Below are 19,692 nucleotides of genomic sequence, written 5' to 3'. Positions count from 1 at the left end.
GTATGTTCTCAATAAAGTTTTTCGTTTTTTTTAAATATGCTAATCCTAATGCTAGGCGGACTGCCTGGGTGTATCAATTATCTTGAATTGGTAACTTGACAGGAAATACTTCTAAGTCGACATTTTTTTTAAATGTCGCCACTATGCCAAGACTAAACATGCTATTTGTTTTGACCTCTGAGAGTTTCTCTTTTGCAAAAGCCCCTCTGGCTAATCTTTGGTCCATGTCACATGATTATTGCAGCCAATCGGATGTCTCTTATTGCCAGTCTCAGTTTAGCACTTTCTCAATGGAGTGAGTTTACTCTCAGCAGAATGAATGGCTGAGAGAATATTGGAGGCCTTTCTTCTTTGTCACCCATTGTTTAAAAATAATTACTAATACTATGTATGAGCTACAATATGGAGCCAAGTAGTGTTAACCAGGTTAAACATTTAAAAACAACGCAGCTTGACACGATTAAACCTCCCCATAGAAACAACTAGCAAGCCGCAGAGTCTCCTGCGCCCTCTGCTGTCTATCAGAAGACATAGCAGGAAAAAGAAAAAGATAAACGGTGATAAACTTTAAAAGGTTAAAGATTGAATGATCCATTTTGAGTTGCCAATTATCAACGTTCAGCACTTTTCTTTAGTTTGACTCAAAAGTTCAAATGTATATAAATTGTTTTGATGGATTGTTTTGTCTCATGAATGTTATGAGTTGAAAGTAAAAATAAATAGTAACTAATAGTAATAGCTGCAACTCCTTCACATTTTAGTTAAAAACAAACCAAAATACAGTATCTTAATAGACTAATTATAACTGTTATTTCGTATAAGGTACTTTCAGCAGCTGCCAGTCATGGTACTTGAATTGAATTTATTAGAAAATAGAAAACAAACAAAAATAAAACACACTTATGTCACATTTGGTTCGTTCGTTTTTTGTGATAATTAACTAAAGTCAGTAGAGTTTGATTGATTGCTTGAAAAGGAGTGGGAAGAAGCGAACTTAAATAATCCCACCCCTACTTAATTACTTCATTTCACTGTTTTGCATAATTATGTAATCCGGCTGTTACAATGAAATTTAGGTACAGCTCACTCCAATGTGGACAGAGGTAAACAACACACATGAATAAATAGAAAAAGAAAAATGCTTAACTTTACAAATTTTGTGCAAGAAAAAAAAAAAGGATCACATATGTGCAAGAAATAAAGAGACCAGAATCAAGCAGATGTGCAATAGTTGCATGGGAATGCACAAGTCTCAGAGGTTTATGGTTTAAAAATTTACATTTAGTGCAGACAAAGCTTTTGGAAAGAAACTGTCTCCTCTTCTGTTTGTCCTGGCCAGTACAGCCCTGTACCGTCTGTGGGAGGGGAGCAGTTTCAAGAAGTGATGACCAGGGTGAGTGTGATCCTTTATGATGTTTCTGGCTCTGGTGAGGCAGCGGGAGGTGTAGATAAAGGCCATTGTGGGCAGAGGGTAGCAGATGAGTCTGGGATGTGTTTATCACCTTCTGCAGTCTCTTCCTGTCAGCCACCGTGCAGCTGGAGTCCCAAACTGACACGGCACAAGTCAGCAGGCTCTCAATGGTGGAGCGATAGGCGGTCCCAGCAGCTTTCGGTGGATCCTCTGCTTCCTGAGCACCCTCAGGAAGTGTAGCCGATGCTGAGCCTTTTTGACTAGGGTATAGGTGTTCTGATCTACTGAAATATGGACACAGAGGAATTTGAAGGACTCCACCTGTTCGCCGTTTAAGTCCAGCAGAGCATGGGTGCCCCTGATTTGGCAGAAGTCCAGGATGATTTCCTTGGTTTTGGAGGCGGGCAGTTCCAGGTAGTTTGAAGCACTCCACTCGCCAAGTTTCAGGACTTCTTCCCTGTAGGCCGTCTCATGTTCCCCGGTTATCAGTCCCACCACCCTTGTGTTATCTGCAAACTTGATAATGAGGTTCTCGGGGTGGCTGGGACTGCAGTCAGATGTGCAGAGCGAATACAGAAGTGGGCTCAGCACGCAGCCCAGGGGGGAGCTGATGCTGAGAGTTTGGACCGATGAGAGGTGGTGACTCAGTTTCACCTGTTGGAGCCCTTAATCCATGAACAAGTGGGTGGTGGGAGCCCCAGGTTTGTTAACTTGGGGATCAGGATGTCCAGTATTATTGTGTTGAAGGCAGAGCTATAGTCGACAAATAGCATCCTGACGAAGCTCCCCTGTTTCTCCAGGTGGGTCAAAGCAGAGTGGAGGGTGATGGCTACCGCGTCTTCAGTAGATCTATTTGAGCGGTAGGAAAACCGGTGAGGATCCAGGGAAGAGGGGAGGCAGGCTTTGATGTGTTTCAGGACCAGTTTCTCAAAGCACTTGGTGGTGACCGGGGTGAATGCAAAGGGGCAACTGCCACTTAGGTCAGTTGCTGTGTCTTTTTGATGATTGGGATGATGGTGGCAGATTTGAGGCGGGCTGGGATGTAGGCCTGTTTCAGTGAGTGGTTGAAGATGTCAGTGATGACCTGAGCTAGCTGGTCAGCACAAGCCTTGAGTACTTTCCCTGATACTCCTCTGGGCCTGTGGCCTTCCTGGGGTTGAAAGCCTGGAGCACCTGTCTCACCTCAGCAGCCTCAAGAGTGAGGGGTAGAGTGCTAGGGGTTGTTGACACCCAAGGGGTTGTTGCTAGGGGTTGTTGTCAGTGCCATTCATAGTACTTATAATATAAAAGTAAAATGGGAAATGGAATTTATTTCCAAAATAGAAGGTAGAAAATGGGACAAACTATGTGAAGGTAGCCTTAAAGACATCAATAGTCAACAGTGGAAATAAATTGACTGGAAAGTAAAAATGATTTTTTTCAACACTATATTGGTAATTTCAACATTTGTTAAAGATCCCACAGCAGCTTTATGCTGGAGACAATGTGGGGAAACTGGGGGGACATACATACACTTTTGACTGTCCTGTAATTAATAATTATTGGAAAAAATATTTAAAATGATATTAAGAAAATTGTAAAAGTGAGAGATTACTTTCAATGATCTATTTTATCTACTTGGTGCCATTTCTGCTGATTTAGAATACATCTTTCATATTTTATTATTGGTTGCTAAGAAAACCATATCTGCAAATTGGAAAAATGTTACATCACTGTCCGTAAAAATGAACGGAAACAGAGTAAAAGAGGTTTGTATGATGGAAAAAAATGACAGCAGCTTTACAAATAAAAATGGGTGTTTTTGATCAAAAATGGAACATGACTAAACTATATTTAGGGTTCTGACTAGCTTTAAGTGTTATATATATATATATATATATATATATATATATGCATGTTTTTTTTATTTTATTCAAATACCACCTGCCCTGTCTGTTTTGTCTTAATAGCCGTGTCTTGTGATAAAGACTAAATATTGTAGATGCACTGTTTGACCAATCTTGTCAAAGGGAATTTGGTGTTTTTAAAAATGTAAATTAAAAGAAAAAAAAGTTAATTGTAAGTAGGGAGTATTATTATTATTTTTTTGCTTTACCTTAATCAAAGACTACACTAATCACTTTGTCTTTTCAGGCAATAGCCAACGCTGGAATTTCCCAAACTGAACACACATCAGTGTGAAGGCCGTCTTTCCTTCTGCACTTTCATTGATTTTAGGGATATGAAAGTATCAGAATGGCAGAAAGTGGCTCCACACTTTCTCCGCTGTCATTGACCCATGACCTCTGGCTTGGTTGTACAGAATGTTGCATCAAGAAGAATGAAATTACATTTTCTTTGAAAAACGATGAGCACAAGTGCGATCGTAACTTTCTTCTCTGCAAGACCAAAGGGGGCACAATATGGAGGCCTGTTTCTCCACGGCCAACATTTCCAACCCCAAGAGTTTATGAGGTTTGTTGGCACTTCAAGGAGGGCAGAGGTTGCACAGTGCATGGAAACCGCTGCACGTTTGCACGTAGCACAGAGGAGGCTGCAGTGTGGATGTTTGAGAAGCAGCATGGATTCACTCACCAGCTGCTCTGCAACCGGTTGACTCCACCAGACAGGCTTCCCCAGCAGCCCCTAAAAACCTTGCAGGAGCTCATTGCAGAAATAGAACTGAAAGTTGTATGTGATCTGTGCGTCATCAGAGTCAAGGATATCACGTACAAATTACAATCAGTTGTGCACAAGTGTAGCAGAAAACTGCTGTTAGCCAAAGGGAAAGCCTCCGAAGTCTGGCGACCTGTCTCTGAGAGGCCTACTGGTGGGCACATGGGTCCAAACGTTCATTACAAAGTGTGTAACTTCTATGTTGAAGGCTCTGGTTGCCCACAGCATGTGGAGGGTCGGGGATGCAGCTTTGCCAGGACCAATGAAGAAGCTACTGTGTGGAACTATACAAGAGAGAAACAGATCCTTCATGCTGATCTTCTACGACTGGTGTCTGAGTCTGAGGGTACTTCCTCTACTCCAGAAATTGCAGCGAAGAAGATTCTGCAGCAGTTTTCTGGTGAATTCTTGGAGCTATGCAAAGACTGCTTTCGCGCCCGCCCTCAAATGCTTGCCAAAAAACGATGGAGTACCTTCTGCTCTGCGGATGCATCCCACCCCTGGGATCCAGTCCTAGTTCACCACCCACCAAAAACTGACACAAAGTGTGTATACAGCCAGGTTCGCCCTCTTCCACCAAACTGCCAGTTTAAGTACTGCGGACACATTAGAGAGGGCAAACCGTGCTGGCACCAGCCTGGCCACTGCCGCTCAGCCCAGAGTGAGGTGGAGATGGCCGTGTGGAAGGCAGAGCACAGTGGCCTCGATGTTCGACCTCACCTGCTGCAGCTGAGCGGATCAAACTCTGCAAAGTCCAAAGAGGTCACCATGTTCTGCAAGGTCTGCCTGCTAGAGATGACCTCCCCAGAGAGTTTTTACCAGCACTGCTCCTCGCAGGAACACGCCCAGCTCCTCGCACACAACACCACCACCAGGTGGACAAAGCGCAGGCCTCCACACAGCCGCAGGGCTGAGTTCTGGCTGTGCGACAGGTATAGCTTACGCCGTCCATCCAACCATCCATCCATCCATCCATCCATCCATTCATTCATTCATTCATGCAAACTTTTTTATGTAGAATTTCTCATAAAATGTGCCGCGCACTGCAAAAACAAAAAAAAATTCCTGGTGAATCCTGCTTATTTTTTTTGTTCTCGGCAACCCGGTGTGCTTCATGAGAAAGTTGAGAAAAAAAATAAGTCAAATATTAAAACTGTGGATTCTTACAGCATATGCGCAAAGTTGGACAGAAGAATAAACCAATTGCAGCGGTCAGGTTTTCTGATAGAGTTATGGTCTTTTACAGACCCCACGTAAATGCTGCATTTTAGAAGTCAAGCTGCACGCAATAGACTTATCATGTGCACAGCACTCTAGGGTCCCTTGCACAGTCTTCAAGTTTGAGAGGGGACTGGCGAAAAAAAATACAAAATCCGTATGACATGCCGACATTTCACCTACTTTACCCTTGATTTACTCTTATATAAGTGTTTGCTCTGGCCTATTTTTCAATGCACTTAAATGTTTTCTCTCAATGAGCTAACCAAGTGGTTCTGAACTTCTATTCTGTGTAAGCTACAGACATGACCCATTCAGATTTGCCCATTTTTCATCCACTGACTGGCCTTAGGGACAGTTGTAACTCAGACTTTAGATACCTTTCCCCTTATGAATTGCAGCCTTTTTTCCTGTAATCATAAAATATGTAGGGGCATTCAGAATGTGCTAGCTGCTCAGTCATATTTCCAAAGTGATAAACAAGCTTTTTACCTCAGACCACAGACATGCGAGTACGGCCACAACTGTCCCAAAGCTCATTCTGAGGAGGAACTGAAGGAGTGGATGATGCGAGCTGCAGAGGAGCGGGAGATCAGGAACACTATGGAGACTGAGGGCTTTGTGTCCTACAACCAGAGACTCTTGGAAGAGTACACTCAGAGCAGCAATGAGGAGTACATTGTGAGTATGCAACTGTAGGATAGTGGGAGGACTGTAAATAAAACTGATGTTTCATTCAGGACTACCAAATATCACCCAATTGTCCTTTTCCAATAAAACCAAACCCTCGCTCCTCATCTTCTTCATTTCAGATGTCTGAGCAGGTTGATGATGTCAGCATCTGCTGTGATAAAGATCTAACAGTGGAGCTAGAGAACATGGATGAACCACTGAGGTGGACATTCAAAGTTGAGACTGAGGTAAGACTGAGTGATTCAATTGCAGTCAAGCAAATGACTTGTGGCCAAACTAAACATAAAGTTTATATATGCCTTAATATAAAGAAGAAAAGCTGGAATCTTAACATGCACATACATTTAGCGTTCAAAAGAAAATAAAAGAAAGTCCATGTTTACATACTTCTGATTCTGTAAAAATACCGGCATGAAGTCAAAAATGAGAAAAAATTTCGTTTGTGATATTGAGCTATATAAATAAAATCGAATTAAATGGAATAATAGAGACAACAAATACACAGAGTTCAAGGAGGCCCAATGATGAAGCCTTGAGGATTGTCACATATAAAAGTATGGCCCGATCTGAATTATCCCCTTCTCCATTCCCCTTAGCCCTTCCCCTTGATTTGAAGTGGCAGTTGAAATTGACGTCGTGTCCAGATTAAAACCACTGTTGTTTTGTATATTCGAGTGCTGGAAGCAAAATAACTGTCCAAAGTGTAGAAACACTGAATTTTATGAAGACATGACCATTCAGTAACATAAATCATTATATGAAGTATTTTTTTTTTAATTAATTGTTGCTCTTTTGCCAATTGCCATTAAAATTATTGAGTAAATATGGACATCAGTGAGAAGGAAAGCTTTTCACAAAGGCATACGGAAGAAAAGAAACATTTCTGACTTGACTAGTGCAGAGTGCAGAGCATATGGTAGAAGGAAGCAGTTCATGAAAAAAATAGCCAAAATTTGCCCTATTGCTTGCAACTTTTTTTAAAAAAAGAAGAAAGAATCAAGAACTAAAGCAGTTTTCTATAGAGAGAGTACTGGTGGATTATGCAGGGCACATTTTTTAGAGTATTAAATGAAACACAAGAATTGTGACAGTTAAAAGCCATAAAAGAAGAAAGATTCTTGCTACGGGAAGCAAAGTTTGTCCTTCAATACCTGGCGGGTACTTTCTATTTGGAATGCAAAGAGGTGGGGTCACTTAGTTCCCTTATACAGTCAATGCGTATACACACTGTGCTCTGACTATTTGTGAATAAGTTTAATAAAGCTTAACCTATCTGACTGTTTTGTTTTGCTTGGTGGGTCTTTCAAGGGTAACCAAATTCAAAATAAACTTTTTTTGGCTTTTGACCTGTAAAAATAGGACTTTAAAAGTCCTGTCTTTTGGTCCTTGCCACATTTTTGACCATTTAAAATAAACTTGCTTAATTCCCGAAATTATAGTCTAAAAACATATGCGCTGCCCCTACAGGTATTACAGTTGAATTTTGTGATTGATCAAGTGGTGTAAGTCCCACTTCATTTCTGAATTTCCACGTCATCATGCTCTGCAGCTCCAGTATAAAAGCCCCGCCCATCTTTGATTCCGTAACGGTTGGTTGTTATTGTGTTTGCTTTAGCATGGCTCATAGGTGTATTCCTTTCGGTTGTCAAAAATCTTCTGGCTTTAACAACTTTCCAGTGGACTTGGAAGTTAGTAGCATCGAATCCAGCGAACTCTGTCCTAGTGATAAGATTTGTAATGAACGTTTCACCCTGGATTGTTTGTTTAATAAGTTATCCTTTATTAGCTCTGATCATAGCCTACAACCTACAACAAACAACCTAAAAATCCATTTGATAGCAGAAAGAGCCACTGTTTACAGTGAACCAATGAAAGAACTGAATCTCTGAGAAAAGCCAGAATTCATCACTACTATGGAGGGAAACAAGGAAAGACTTTTTTTTTACTTTGTTTGAAAGTTTGGAAGGATTCTAAAAAAAGAAAAAAATAAAGAAAAATTAATAGAACAGGTTAATCAGAAGTTTTTTTCTTTAATATTCGTTAATGATAATAAAGGTGCAATATTTTGAAGAGATATTCGTTTAACTTGAGCAAATAAACTAATGATACCGATGATATTTGCATCAGAAAGTTGAAGTGGGGGGCGCAAAAGAATAAGTTCTTCATAGGGGGGCGTGAGAGAAAATAATTGAGAAACACTGCCTTAAGCTAGCATCACTGTCCATCACAGATCCAAATTCCACCTCCCCCGCTCAACCCGTCTGCCTTAGTCCCACCTCTTTTTTTTTTTTTTTGCAATTTTCAAATCTGGGCTAAGAGTGGAGTCAGCCTCAACCTGTCCTGTTGTGTTAATATCTAAGTCCAAAAAAACGCTACTTTAGTGTAAATCACTGACAGCAGCAAAATAAGCAGATGCATAGTGATATGTTTCATAAATAATTTGTGACAGGTGAAATCAGCAAAGGAGGATTATAGGATTTGAGACAGGCATGAGCATTTTCACACTCTCCTTTTAAAACTCTCTAAGTTCAAATATTAATTGAAAAAAAGTCCAGTATTAAGGAGAATGAAAATAAATATCTATTTGTGATCAATCTTTGATCAATAACTAAAAACTGCCACAAACAAGTCATCAGCCTGGGATGCCTCAGGTTGTAGCTTGAGTTCATTCATTGGAACAGAACACAACGTACGGTGGCCGGGAAGTCGAAGGTCTAACTCTCAAATGTGTAATTAGTTTTGTTCATCTATCTCCTTGGATGGTTAAGCCTCACTCTTGTTTTCCACAGAGACAGCTGCAGCATGTGGCACTCCTGAAGCAGGAACCTGGAGCTGCCTTCAGCCTCAGTGACAGCAGCTCCATGTTTTACTCACCAGGAAACAGGTTTTGTACTGAAGACATGTGCTTCAACATCACTGTGTCCTTTACATGCAGCCACCCAGGACTGTATGTGCAGTGGCTGGTGCTGGATTTTGACATGAGGCCAGTGCTCGTAAGGAAACTCAAGGTCCGAGTAGGCCTCCTTTCATTTGATGATGATGACCCACCAAGCTGGAATCCTGGTGCCATGTTTCAGAGAACCGAGCGCTGGAACAGAGACAATAGAGTGATAATCCCCTGTTCATCACGAACAGAAGAGGAAGAGAAATTGTCAAAGGAGTACAAGCTTCCTCAAATGAACTCTTTCCGCAAGTACTCCCAAACTAAGCAACCTCTTTTAAACGACAAGAACTACAGGGAGTGGATGCACCAATTCCTTTATGCTGAAGAACAAGCACGGAGCCAGATTGTTTCAAGGTAGAATTCCTATTTACATCCTTTTTTTATGTGCATGTTTAGATATTTACATACGCATGAGTTTACTAAAACGCACTTTGTTTTTCTTCTTTACTGTAGACTGAACATTTGTGGCAAAATCACAACCATGGCTATACTGATGAGTCCTAAGTTTGGGATGGAGTTTGCTCTTCAAGGGGAATTGTTCGGTGTCATCTCAGTTCCTTGCAAGTTGACGGTGGACAGTCCAGAAGGTCTGGTTCTGAAACAAAGCATTCACTCAGTTTTAATGGGCCCGGTAAACACAAACCATCCACAAGCCAAGGTTTATGAAGCAAGCATTCTGCCTGGCAAAACTAATGAAAGCCAGATCCATCTGAGGCTGTCCAAACAATGCTGCTCTGATCTAGCACTGAAAAAGAATGAGACATATAAAATGGAGGTGCAGTTTCAGCTTGACTGCTACAGCTTTGGCATTTGGCACAAAGCCGCGGATCTTCTTCCTGACACAACAAGAGTCCTGCCCAACTTTGGGAACTGTGGGGTTCCTGTTGGCAATGTAACCTTTGAGAAGCTGAACCCAAAGCAGCAATCAGCGGTTGACTTCATTCTAGGGGATTGCAACGGCAAAAAGTTTGTGGCACCTCTCCTCATATATGGGCCTTTTGGAACAGGAAAAACCTTTACCCTTGCTACAGCAACCAGGGAGCTTTGTAAGAATCGTCAGAACAAAGTGCTGATCTGCACCTACACCAACAGGTAACACACTCTGCTCATAAATTGTATTTTGTTTGAGTTACATTTTCTCAAGAACAACCAACCATCCATACATCCATCCATCCCCAGACTTTTTATTTAAGAGCTGCATTTATCATTTTTCAAAAACATACTGTCAAGTTGTTAAGGGCAAGGATTTATGTGGAGTGGGCTACATGGTGGTGGAGTGGTTAGTGCTCTTGCTTCACAGCATGAAGGCCCTGGTTCCTAAAGACCTGGTGAAGACCCTTGGGCTTTTCCAGCTTCTTCCCATAGTACAAAAACATGTTTCATAGGTTGATTGGTGACTCTAAATTGCACCTAGGTGTGCATGAGAGGCTGGGTGTGTTGCCCTGCAACAGATTGGTGACAGGGTCACTGGGGTCAGGGGGTGGGTTTCAGCAGGGCCATTACCTCGAAATGGATTCAACAAGCTCTGAAAATGGATTGAGAGATAGGTTACTGAGGCCAAGGACCCCCCCTCTTAACCCATGGGAACATACAGCAAATGTAAATTCTTTGCTGTAAATTTAGATTTCCTGGTGTTGTATAAATGTTTCCTACCGGTCAAAATTTCCTACCAGCGCACAGTCCAAAATTACATCATGATTTTCTGTTTTGGCGGACCACCCCAAAATCTGTCCTCTCTCTTTGATCATGTGGTTACTACACTGTTTATTTTTTTTGTTGTTTTTTTTTTTGCAGTTTTTGTGAATTTAGGTTACTCTACAAATTATTCTACAAATGCAATGGTTCACCCAATAAGGTATATATCACTAGAGATCGCATGCTAGCTTGTTTCGTGTGCAAAGTTGGACGCCATATTAGAATGCCATAGATGCCTTTTTTCCCTGCCGTGTTAAAATTCTACAAACAGAGCTGGAAAACAAAAATGTGACTTTTAACTAGTGCATCATTACTGTCAGCTGATAAAGGAGAATTTCTAGAAAACATTTTAGGAATATCTGAGTAAGTTTACTTGCTATAGGGAACTTTTAGGCTGATTTTGTGGCTTATTCAAAGTTAATGGTAGCTTTAGACTTGACACTATTTCCACATGCTCTGGCAGGACCACTGATCTTTTTTTTTTGTTTTATAGAAGATTGCTGTGGTATTTGTATGTGTTTGGGCTCGGATAATACCAGAAAAAAGGATTTCCTCAGTAGGAGCGGAGGAAGTGTGACATGTGGCGTACAAAAACCTCACTGTCCCACCAGTGCCTGAGTCCCTCTGATAGGGACTTGGTGGGATCCACATGTAAAACAGGATCCCTCAGCCCAGGGTTGCCACCCCCAGCCAGATGAATTTACCCTGCGGCTTTGCTCCAGCTCGATATGAAGTCTTGGACGCAGCATGATTTAAAGCAAATGCCGCCCAGATCTCGCTGCTCCAGGGCCTTGGAGTTCTTGCTGTGCCCTCTCTCCCATCTGCCAGGGTATTGGGACCGGTGCGAGAACGTGACTGTTGACCGGGCTGCACTGTTCTCAGTCTGCCCTGAACGCACCACGCTGCTCCGGACGGGGACCGGCCCATACACAACAGGCGCTAACGGTCTAGGGCGATGCCGGCTACCCACAAACATAATATTTGACAGTGACATAACCTGAGGGAAAAATATCCCTTTTTTATACTACCTTATATACTTTTATTGCTTTTTCTTTATGTAGTTTTGAAGAAATTTAAACTTTATGTGTGTTATGCCGTGTTTAATTCTGAACTGCTATGTGATTTTTTTACGTTTTAGTTCTGCTGATCTTTACATCAGAGACCATTTCCATCCAATCATCAGCAATGAAAAGGAAGGACTGCGGCCGCTTCGTATTAAAGCAAACAAACAGGGGAAGGCCTTGAAGATAACACATGAGATCACTTTGAAATACTGTCTTCTATCTAAAGACAAGCAGCAGTTTCTGCTCCCCACAAAAGATGCTCTGGATGCCCACAACGTAGTTGTAACAACTACAAGCATGGCAAAACATTTTCATGACCTGAAGCTTCCAGAGGGATACTTCACCCACATTCTTATTGATGAGGCCTCTCAGATGCTTGAGTGTGAAGCTTTGCTGGCTCTAAACCTTGCTGGGTCAAACACCAGGGTTGCTTTAGCAGGAGATCACATGCAAATGGGACCCCAGCTCTTCTCTGTGGATGATGACCGCCGTTCTGAGTACACACTTCTTACACGCTTGTTCCATTACTATCAAGGCAAACATTGTGATGCTGCACAGAGAAGCCGCGTCATTTTCAGCGACAACTACCGCTCCACTAAAGAAATTGTAGACTTTGTCTCCACCCATTTCTATGTTGGTAAAATGAATGCCATCAAGGCTGCTGGAAATGTTCCACCTCCAGCAAATAACCACGCCCTGAGATTTCATCATGTTAGGGGAGACTGTGTCTTGGACACCATTTCTAAGTCTTGGTGGAACAAGCAAGAAATCCTGGAAGTGGAAAATGTGGTGAAAGATATTTTGGAACAGTGGCCATCAACCTGGGGGCCAAAGGAGCAAAGATCTATCTGCGTCCTGTCAGAAGGCGCTCAGGTAAAATCAATCTTCTCTTTTGCCTTACATTTGACAAGGAAGCAATGAGAGAAGTTATTGCATAGGGTTCTTCTGACCACACTTTAGAATAAAGAAGACAATTAGGGCTGCCACAATTAGTTGTGACTACGTTGACTATTAAAATAGTCAATAACTAATTTGGTAGTCGAAGTGTCGTTTTTTCCTTGTTTTGATCTCAAAACTATGGTGCATGTTTTCTAATAACCGGGTCTGCCATTCTCTTTGTCACACATGCGCAGTAGTGCTAAGCCGGTCAGTAGTGATGTCACAGGAAATTGTGGGTAGGCTGGGGTATCTATCATAAAAACACACTAACGGAGCTTGAAAATGTGGGAAATATAAGAAAAATGAAAGAGGAAAAAGTATCCAAGGTAATTTCGACAAGGCAGAACTTGTGTTCCATGGGAGCACTATTGCGATTCATGAGCACCTGAAGATGAAGCATGTTGTGACTAAGTTTGATCACGCTGAACAGAGGGCTTCGTCTAGCTAAGCTAAGCCAACATTGTTCAAATGGATCGTGTGCGGCTGTCATTAATGCATTGTTTGGAGATAAACCATAAGATCTGCTGCAGATCCGTGACCACAGTACCTCTCTGTCTGCATAGTAAATGTTTCAAAATCTGTGCCCTTCGAACCAAACGCTGCAAGGGCGGCACCGATTATGAGTTTACACTGGAAATGAACCCCTAAGGCAAAGCTTTGTTCATATTCCGTGGAACATTCACGTCGTTCTGTTCGAAGAGCGTGGATTTTGAAACGTTCACGCAGCAGACAGGGAGGCTGTGTGTCGATCCAGATCTGCCATGGAGCTGTGGAGCGATGTGAAAACTATGATTCTCAAAAGCAAAGTAGCTCGCCTAAAAGTCCAGAGCTCAGTGTAGAAGTGTAGCATTACATTAGCTGCATTAAGCATACAATTAAATGTAACTTACAGTCACAAAAACAGAAACAAACAGCATAGCAACCACAACATAAAAGAGGTAACAGAATTATGGGCGATCCGCCAAACTGAAAAATATGATGCAATTTCGGTCTGCGCATGTGCAGTGGATGTAGGTAGTGAAAGAATCAAAGCACTGTTGTATATTCTAACATCCCCTGCTTTTCTCCATTTTTAAAAATATACATTTCCCCACTTTTTTGAGATGCAATGTCTCAAAGCACTGTTTTTATATGGACAACCTGAGGTTTTTTATGTATAGTAATATCTTGAGTTCAAAGATGTCATTAATGTTTTGCACTTATAAATGGGCCTTAGTGAGCAAATATTTTAAGTGTGTTTATATCTGCTAATAGCTTTTGAATTACTTTATACATGTCTCATTAAATATCTGTTTTGAAAGCTTTAAAAATATGTGCAGGCTTTAATTAAGTTTCCTGCAGTTGATTCAGATTGCCAACCTCATTTGATTTAAGTCTTCTTTTAATGCCAGAAACAAATGAAGGAGAAAAGCTGCATGATTCAGAAACCTTTCCGCTCTCCTAGGCTTGTTTACATTAAAATGTGGGGTCATCTGGACCCCACACACATGGTGTCCAATGACAGACATGAAGTCTTGTCCACCTTGTTCACCTTTGTCATGGAAGGGCTAACACCTCAATGTAAGGGTGGGGTCATCTGGACCCCATAAGAGAGCACAAGGAGGGCGCAATAACCTATTGTCTTTTTATTTTTAGTCAGCATATAGCTTAAACACTTCCAGTTAAAGCTATTGATGGTTAAGATGTGTGTTTTACATCAAGTCACTACACGACCCGATTAATCGACTATTCGAAAAAATAATCAGAGATTAGTCGACAATTGAAATAATAATTTGTGGCAGCCCTAAAGACAATGCAAACCTCTTGCTTCTGCTAACCAAAAGTAGAGGCATTTTTCTTGGACCTTAATTTATGGTGTAATTGATCTTTTGACCTGTTATTAAGAATGCAGCTTGTCGTGCTTGCATGAATTCTGCACTGATAATTGATATAATCAAAATTGGAATACATTAATGTTTTTCTCTTTTTTTTACGGCTCATAGGTTTGGCGAATTAGAAAAAAGCTTTCAAAAACATTCCCTGACATTACTGTTGAAACTCTGGCAAATGTTCAAGGTAACTTTCACAGTAGTTTATGTTGTAATACATTGTTTCCATGAAAATTCTAAATACAAACTGGTGTAAAAACAATGGTAGAGTGATGGTTGAGCTTTCTTGTTGCATGTGTCTCTAAAATACAACTCTCTTTATGTGTTCACAGGGGGACAGTTCAGGGCAGTTATAATGACAGCTGTGCAAACCCGGGACAGTCTCCAATCTTCCCATGTGCCTGGTCTGCCCCTGTTTAGTGATGCCCGTGTGCTCAACACTGCAATGACCAGAGCTAAGTCTCACATAGTTGTAGTTGGTGATGCTGCTGCCCTTTCCACCTTTGGAAAATGTTCAGGAATCTGGAAAAGCTTCATCGACCACTGTATCAGCAACAACAGTGTTGGACCCCAACATTACACCAAGGACTTCTTTGAAAGAGACGTCATGGAAACTGTCAGATTTCAAAGGTGTGAAGATGTGAGTGACAACCATATTCTCAATGATGCCATTCTTAAAGAACTAAAAGATGAGTATGAACAGCAGCAAACAGAATACAGTTCAGATGAAGAGTCAAGTGAGCCACAAAACATCCCCAGTGATGTGAATGGTCTCATTGAATTATGTGAAACACAACCAAGAAAGTACAAACAGGGAAAGTTCTTCAGGGAGGCTTACAACAGAGGCCATGTGAAACTCTTAAATAATACAGGCAAACAAATTAGCATTGTTGGACAAGCCAACATGAGACAGGCGTTCACTGGAGATGAGGTGGTCGTTCAGATAGAGAGAGAAGAACAAAACTCAACAAATGGGGGAAAGGTGGTTGGTATCATCAGAAAAGACGAAAACGCCCGTCAGCTTGTGTGCCATCTAGAGGAAGAAGATCACACTAAGAGAACTATGGGTTCTATAAGCAAATTTGTCAAAAGGACAATGATACCTGTCGATAAAAGAGCCCCCAAGATATGCATTTGTATCAACAAAAAACGACGGAACTTCATTCCAGTTTGGGAACGAAGTGATGGAACTTGGACTTTTGCACACACTCAGCATTCAAAAGAAGTTAGAGACTGTGTCTTTGTTGTCCAGATTCTGGACTGGAAAAAACAATGTTTGAATCCTATAGGAAGAGTCATAGATATTCTTCCAGAAAGAGGGCCTTTTGATGACAGGCTTTGGCTCCTGAAAAAGGAGTTTGGAGTTGCAGCCCCTTCATATAAGAGCTTTGAGTTGACAGAAGAGGATGTAACTGAAAGACGCGTTGATTTACGAAGAAAAATTACATTCACTGTTGACCCACCTGATGCAAAAGACCTGGATGATGCCATCAGTATCAAAGATCTTGGAGACATTTATGAGTTGGGAGTTCATATTTCAGATGTGGCAAGCTTTGTGAGGGCAAACAGTCACCTGGATAGGTATGCAGAAAAACGGGGTTCAACATATTACAACAGAGGACAAAAACCTACACATATGTTTCCTGAAAAGTTAAGCACAGGACATTTCAGTCTTCTGTCAGGCCAGGACAGCAGGGTGATCTCCCTGATGTTCAAAGTTGAAAAAGAAACACACAAAATCATTGATGAGCCCACATTTCAACTTTCCCTGATTAGCTCCAACAGGCAGCTGTCATATGAAGAGGCAGAGAAAATTATCACCGAAAACTACATGGAGGGGTCCAGGTTTGACACAGTGGAAGACTGTCTGACTGTAGCCTACTGTTTTGCCAAAACACAAAGAAGAGCTAGACTTGAAGACTGGGCTTATTCTCAGTCTGATGATGACAGAGTGCCTGGGAGGCGCAAAGCTCGTCTGATGATTGAAGAACTAAGCGTGTTATATAACAAACATGCTTCTGAGTATTTGACCGACTCCATGAAAACCAGGTTATACACACCCCTACGCTGTCAGCAGGAACCAGATCTTGAGAAAGTGGAGAAATTCAAGGAGAATTGCAAACATCTGATTCCCTTTTCTTTTCATGTTAATCCCAAAGTTAAGATTGACGAACCAACTAACAGTCTTGAAGGCTTTCAAGTACTCACAAAAGTATGGACAGACATCCAAGCAGCTGCCAAAGAAAATGACCTTGACAAAATGGTGGACCTTGTTGCTGCAGATGACATTCATCCTCAGCTTCAGAAAGTCATCAATCAGTTCAAGAGGTGCTCCAACAAAGCTTATGTGATCCGTTCAAACTCCAGCCCACAAGCCATGGTTGGACATTACTCTCTGAACATTAAAAACTACACACAAGCCTCATCACCTATAAGACGCTACATGGATATCATCTTGCAAAGACTTTTGCACTGTGTCATATGCAATAAGACTAATCAGTACACCCGAGCACAGATTACAGACATGTGTAGTCAGTTTCAGGAAAACCTCACCAAAGCCAGAGTCTATGAACAAAAAGCTGAAGAGCTGGCCTTTACAGTCAGTACAAGACATCAAAATCCCCCAAAGCTTGCTATAATCGTTCATACTGATGAGGATGGAGACGGCTTTGAAGTGATGTTTCCCTTTAACAGGAGCGTTTTTCAAAGGAGTATGCCAATTAGGTATGCAGACTTGCAGTTAGAGGACCAGCCTCTTTTTAATGATGCAGATCACAGTGTCACTCTCAAGTGGAAAAAACGCATCTGCATAGCAGAGTCCTCAAAAGTCCAGCTTAACCTGAACACAACGCCAGACTGTGGTCCTTGTGTCAAGATTCCTTTAAAGGCATGGAGAGATGCAATGGAGGCAATTGGAAATCAAGATTTAGATCGTGCAAAGTCTCTCTTGTTGGAGGTGAACACACAACCCTGGGACAATCCCATGCCACTGCCTCCCACACCTCCTGTCTCCAAGAGCACCAATTGTTTTTCCCCAGAAAAACAAGAAGTATCAAAAAAACTCAGTGATTCCTGGAAAAATGTGGACCTCCATTTGAAGCCAGGGGACCGCCTTCAGATCCAGATGACATCTGAAAAACGACGAGGTTTTCACACACCCACAATCCAGCTTGTGCACATCAAACAACATTTTGAGATCTGTATAGACCACATTCACAGACCTGTTGAGTGCTTCTCCAAACCTTCAAGAGATAAGTCAAATATTTTTTATAACAATGTCAACCAGTATAAAGAGATCTGGAAACCTTTGTGTGAGATGGAATCAGCCTCAACAGCTGTGGATGACTGTGAAAGTGTTATCATTGAGAACCTGGAGATCCGCTTCTCTCAGACACAGAAAGACAAGCTAATAGGAACGTTCTTTCTACCAGAACTGTGGACCAGAGAATTTGAGTTTAGCCTTGGACATTGTTTCCTTTGCATTCGCAAAAGAAATTTAGAGCTGACTACAACCTCAGAGTTTTCTACACAAGTAGATCCAACTCAATTCACATGGGTGGCACATGGAGTCACAAGCAAAGTAGAAGAAAAACAAGAAGGCAAAGTAAAAACTGGCAGCAATGTTGACTTCTACATTAATCACCTTCCAATGGAAAACATTCCCGACAGCATTTTTCAGAGAAACACTTGCTTCACAGTCGAAATTATCCCCAAACTCCTACCAGACATGTAAGTATCACTTCAGCTCAGTTGGAATCTTAATTTCTTTAAAGGTAAGATTTTTGTTCTTTAACTTTAAAGCGGATGCACCTATTGTTTTTGTACTGCAGTCGGAAAGACGGTGCAGTTGTCAGCCTTGGAAAAGCCTGTGATCTGGTGAAGAACATAATTCTCAGAAAACGGATAAAGAAAGAAGGTAATTAAGGTAGTTTTTAGCTGCGTTCACATTGAATGCGATTCACGCAACAAAATCCGTGTCAGCTGCCTCTCGTTCACAGCAGAACAAATTCCCGCTGCCCGTCCAAAAATGTGTTCTTAATCTTGACGCCCCGTTTGTGTGTGGAAGGAGCTACCAGATAATGTTATTAGCTTCATCACTACATGGAGCGGAGTCTGTGTTCATTTCATTTACAATGGAAGATGCAAATGATGTTGAGAGATCAGGTTTATTCATTTTAAAGAGCTCTACAAAAGCATTGGATTGGATTGCAAGTCTCTATTTTGGGTTCATGCAATTATTCAGAGATTGTTTCGGTACAGGGAGTTTTACTCCTGCTGCTGTGTCTAAACGACAGCCGCTTTCGCAGTTTTTCTGTCTTTCTCAGACAGTGTTTGAGGGCTTGCTGGCCTACAGTAACCTGAAAGGGAAAACATATAAACAAGATAAAACTTAGCGGACATTATTATTATAATTATGTAATTATTTTATTAGTTATTGTTATTTTATCATAATTAATTATTGAATAATTTTATTGTGAAGAAAATAAGAAAAATATAATAAGGTTCAGGAGGCTTGGGCGGGAGCAGGTCTCTCTCTGGCTGCCAGCTTACCTCCCTGCTGTAGTCATCGCAACTGCTCCATGGGCACTGCGACAGACTATTTAGGCCAGGGGTCTCAAACTCGCGGCCCGCGGGCCATCTGCGGCCCGCAGGATGATAATTTGCGGCCCTCGTCTTCATATGAAAGATTACTGTTAGTGCGGCCCGCAAGGCTGATATGAATGACAGTTGTTATGTGCAGAGCTGAATGAACCAATCACAGTGAGGTATATGACTCTGGAGGCGGGACATCGGCGGTCTGTCCAGTGCCTCTGTCTATCATTCATTCCTTCCTCCAATCAGCTGGGCGGAGGAGGAGCCAGGAAGCACCAAACGTGATTTGCAGGACCCCGCGCGGGGAATTTGCTGCTCGCGGCTCGTCAAAAAATGTGTTTCTGTCGCCGCGTGTCGAAGGGGCTACCAGCTCCGTCTGTGGATGTCTCTCTCAGAATGAATGGGAGACACATATGATGTCGAGGAATACGTTTTTTGACGTGCTGACTGTTCCTAACCAGAGCTCCTCAAGCTCCGATCCTCAAACCTGTAAGCCCGCCCCGCGCGGCGATCCACGGCACCCGGCTGTCAATCATGTGACCCTGAGCTTGGCTCGCGCCTGCGCGCGCGTGTCTGTGACTTTTAAGGTTCACACACCGGCTATGTCGGCGC

General features: G+C 41.9%; 1 protein-coding gene across 1 annotated transcript in view; it reads left to right on the top strand.

The window, feature by feature from the left end:
• The first annotated feature begins 3,528 nt into the window (after positions 1-3,528).
• Positions 3,529-19,692, top strand: part of LOC112145003 (helicase with zinc finger domain 2) — a 27,268-nt gene continuing 11,104 nt past the window's right edge. The window contains exons 1-9 of the mRNA XM_024269971.2: positions 3,529-4,998; positions 5,782-5,965; positions 6,097-6,204; positions 8,767-9,275; positions 9,375-10,013; positions 11,755-12,553; positions 14,602-14,674; positions 14,820-18,216; positions 18,318-18,403. Of these exons, the coding sequence (XP_024125739.2) occupies positions 3,647-4,998; positions 5,782-5,965; positions 6,097-6,204; positions 8,767-9,275; positions 9,375-10,013; positions 11,755-12,553; positions 14,602-14,674; positions 14,820-18,216; positions 18,318-18,403 (7,147 nt within the window). The 5' untranslated portion in view covers positions 3,529-3,646. The remainder of the gene's footprint in view (positions 4,999-5,781; positions 5,966-6,096; positions 6,205-8,766; positions 9,276-9,374; positions 10,014-11,754; positions 12,554-14,601; positions 14,675-14,819; positions 18,217-18,317; positions 18,404-19,692) is intronic.

The sequence above is a fragment of the Oryzias melastigma genome, linkage group LG5 (assembly GCF_002922805.2).
Source record: "Oryzias melastigma strain HK-1 linkage group LG5, ASM292280v2, whole genome shotgun sequence".
In the NCBI taxonomy this organism is placed as follows: domain Eukaryota; kingdom Metazoa; phylum Chordata; class Actinopteri; order Beloniformes; family Adrianichthyidae; genus Oryzias; species Oryzias melastigma.
The sequence above is the reverse complement of the archived record's forward strand: the minus strand, read 5'-3'. Positions and strand labels throughout refer to the sequence as shown.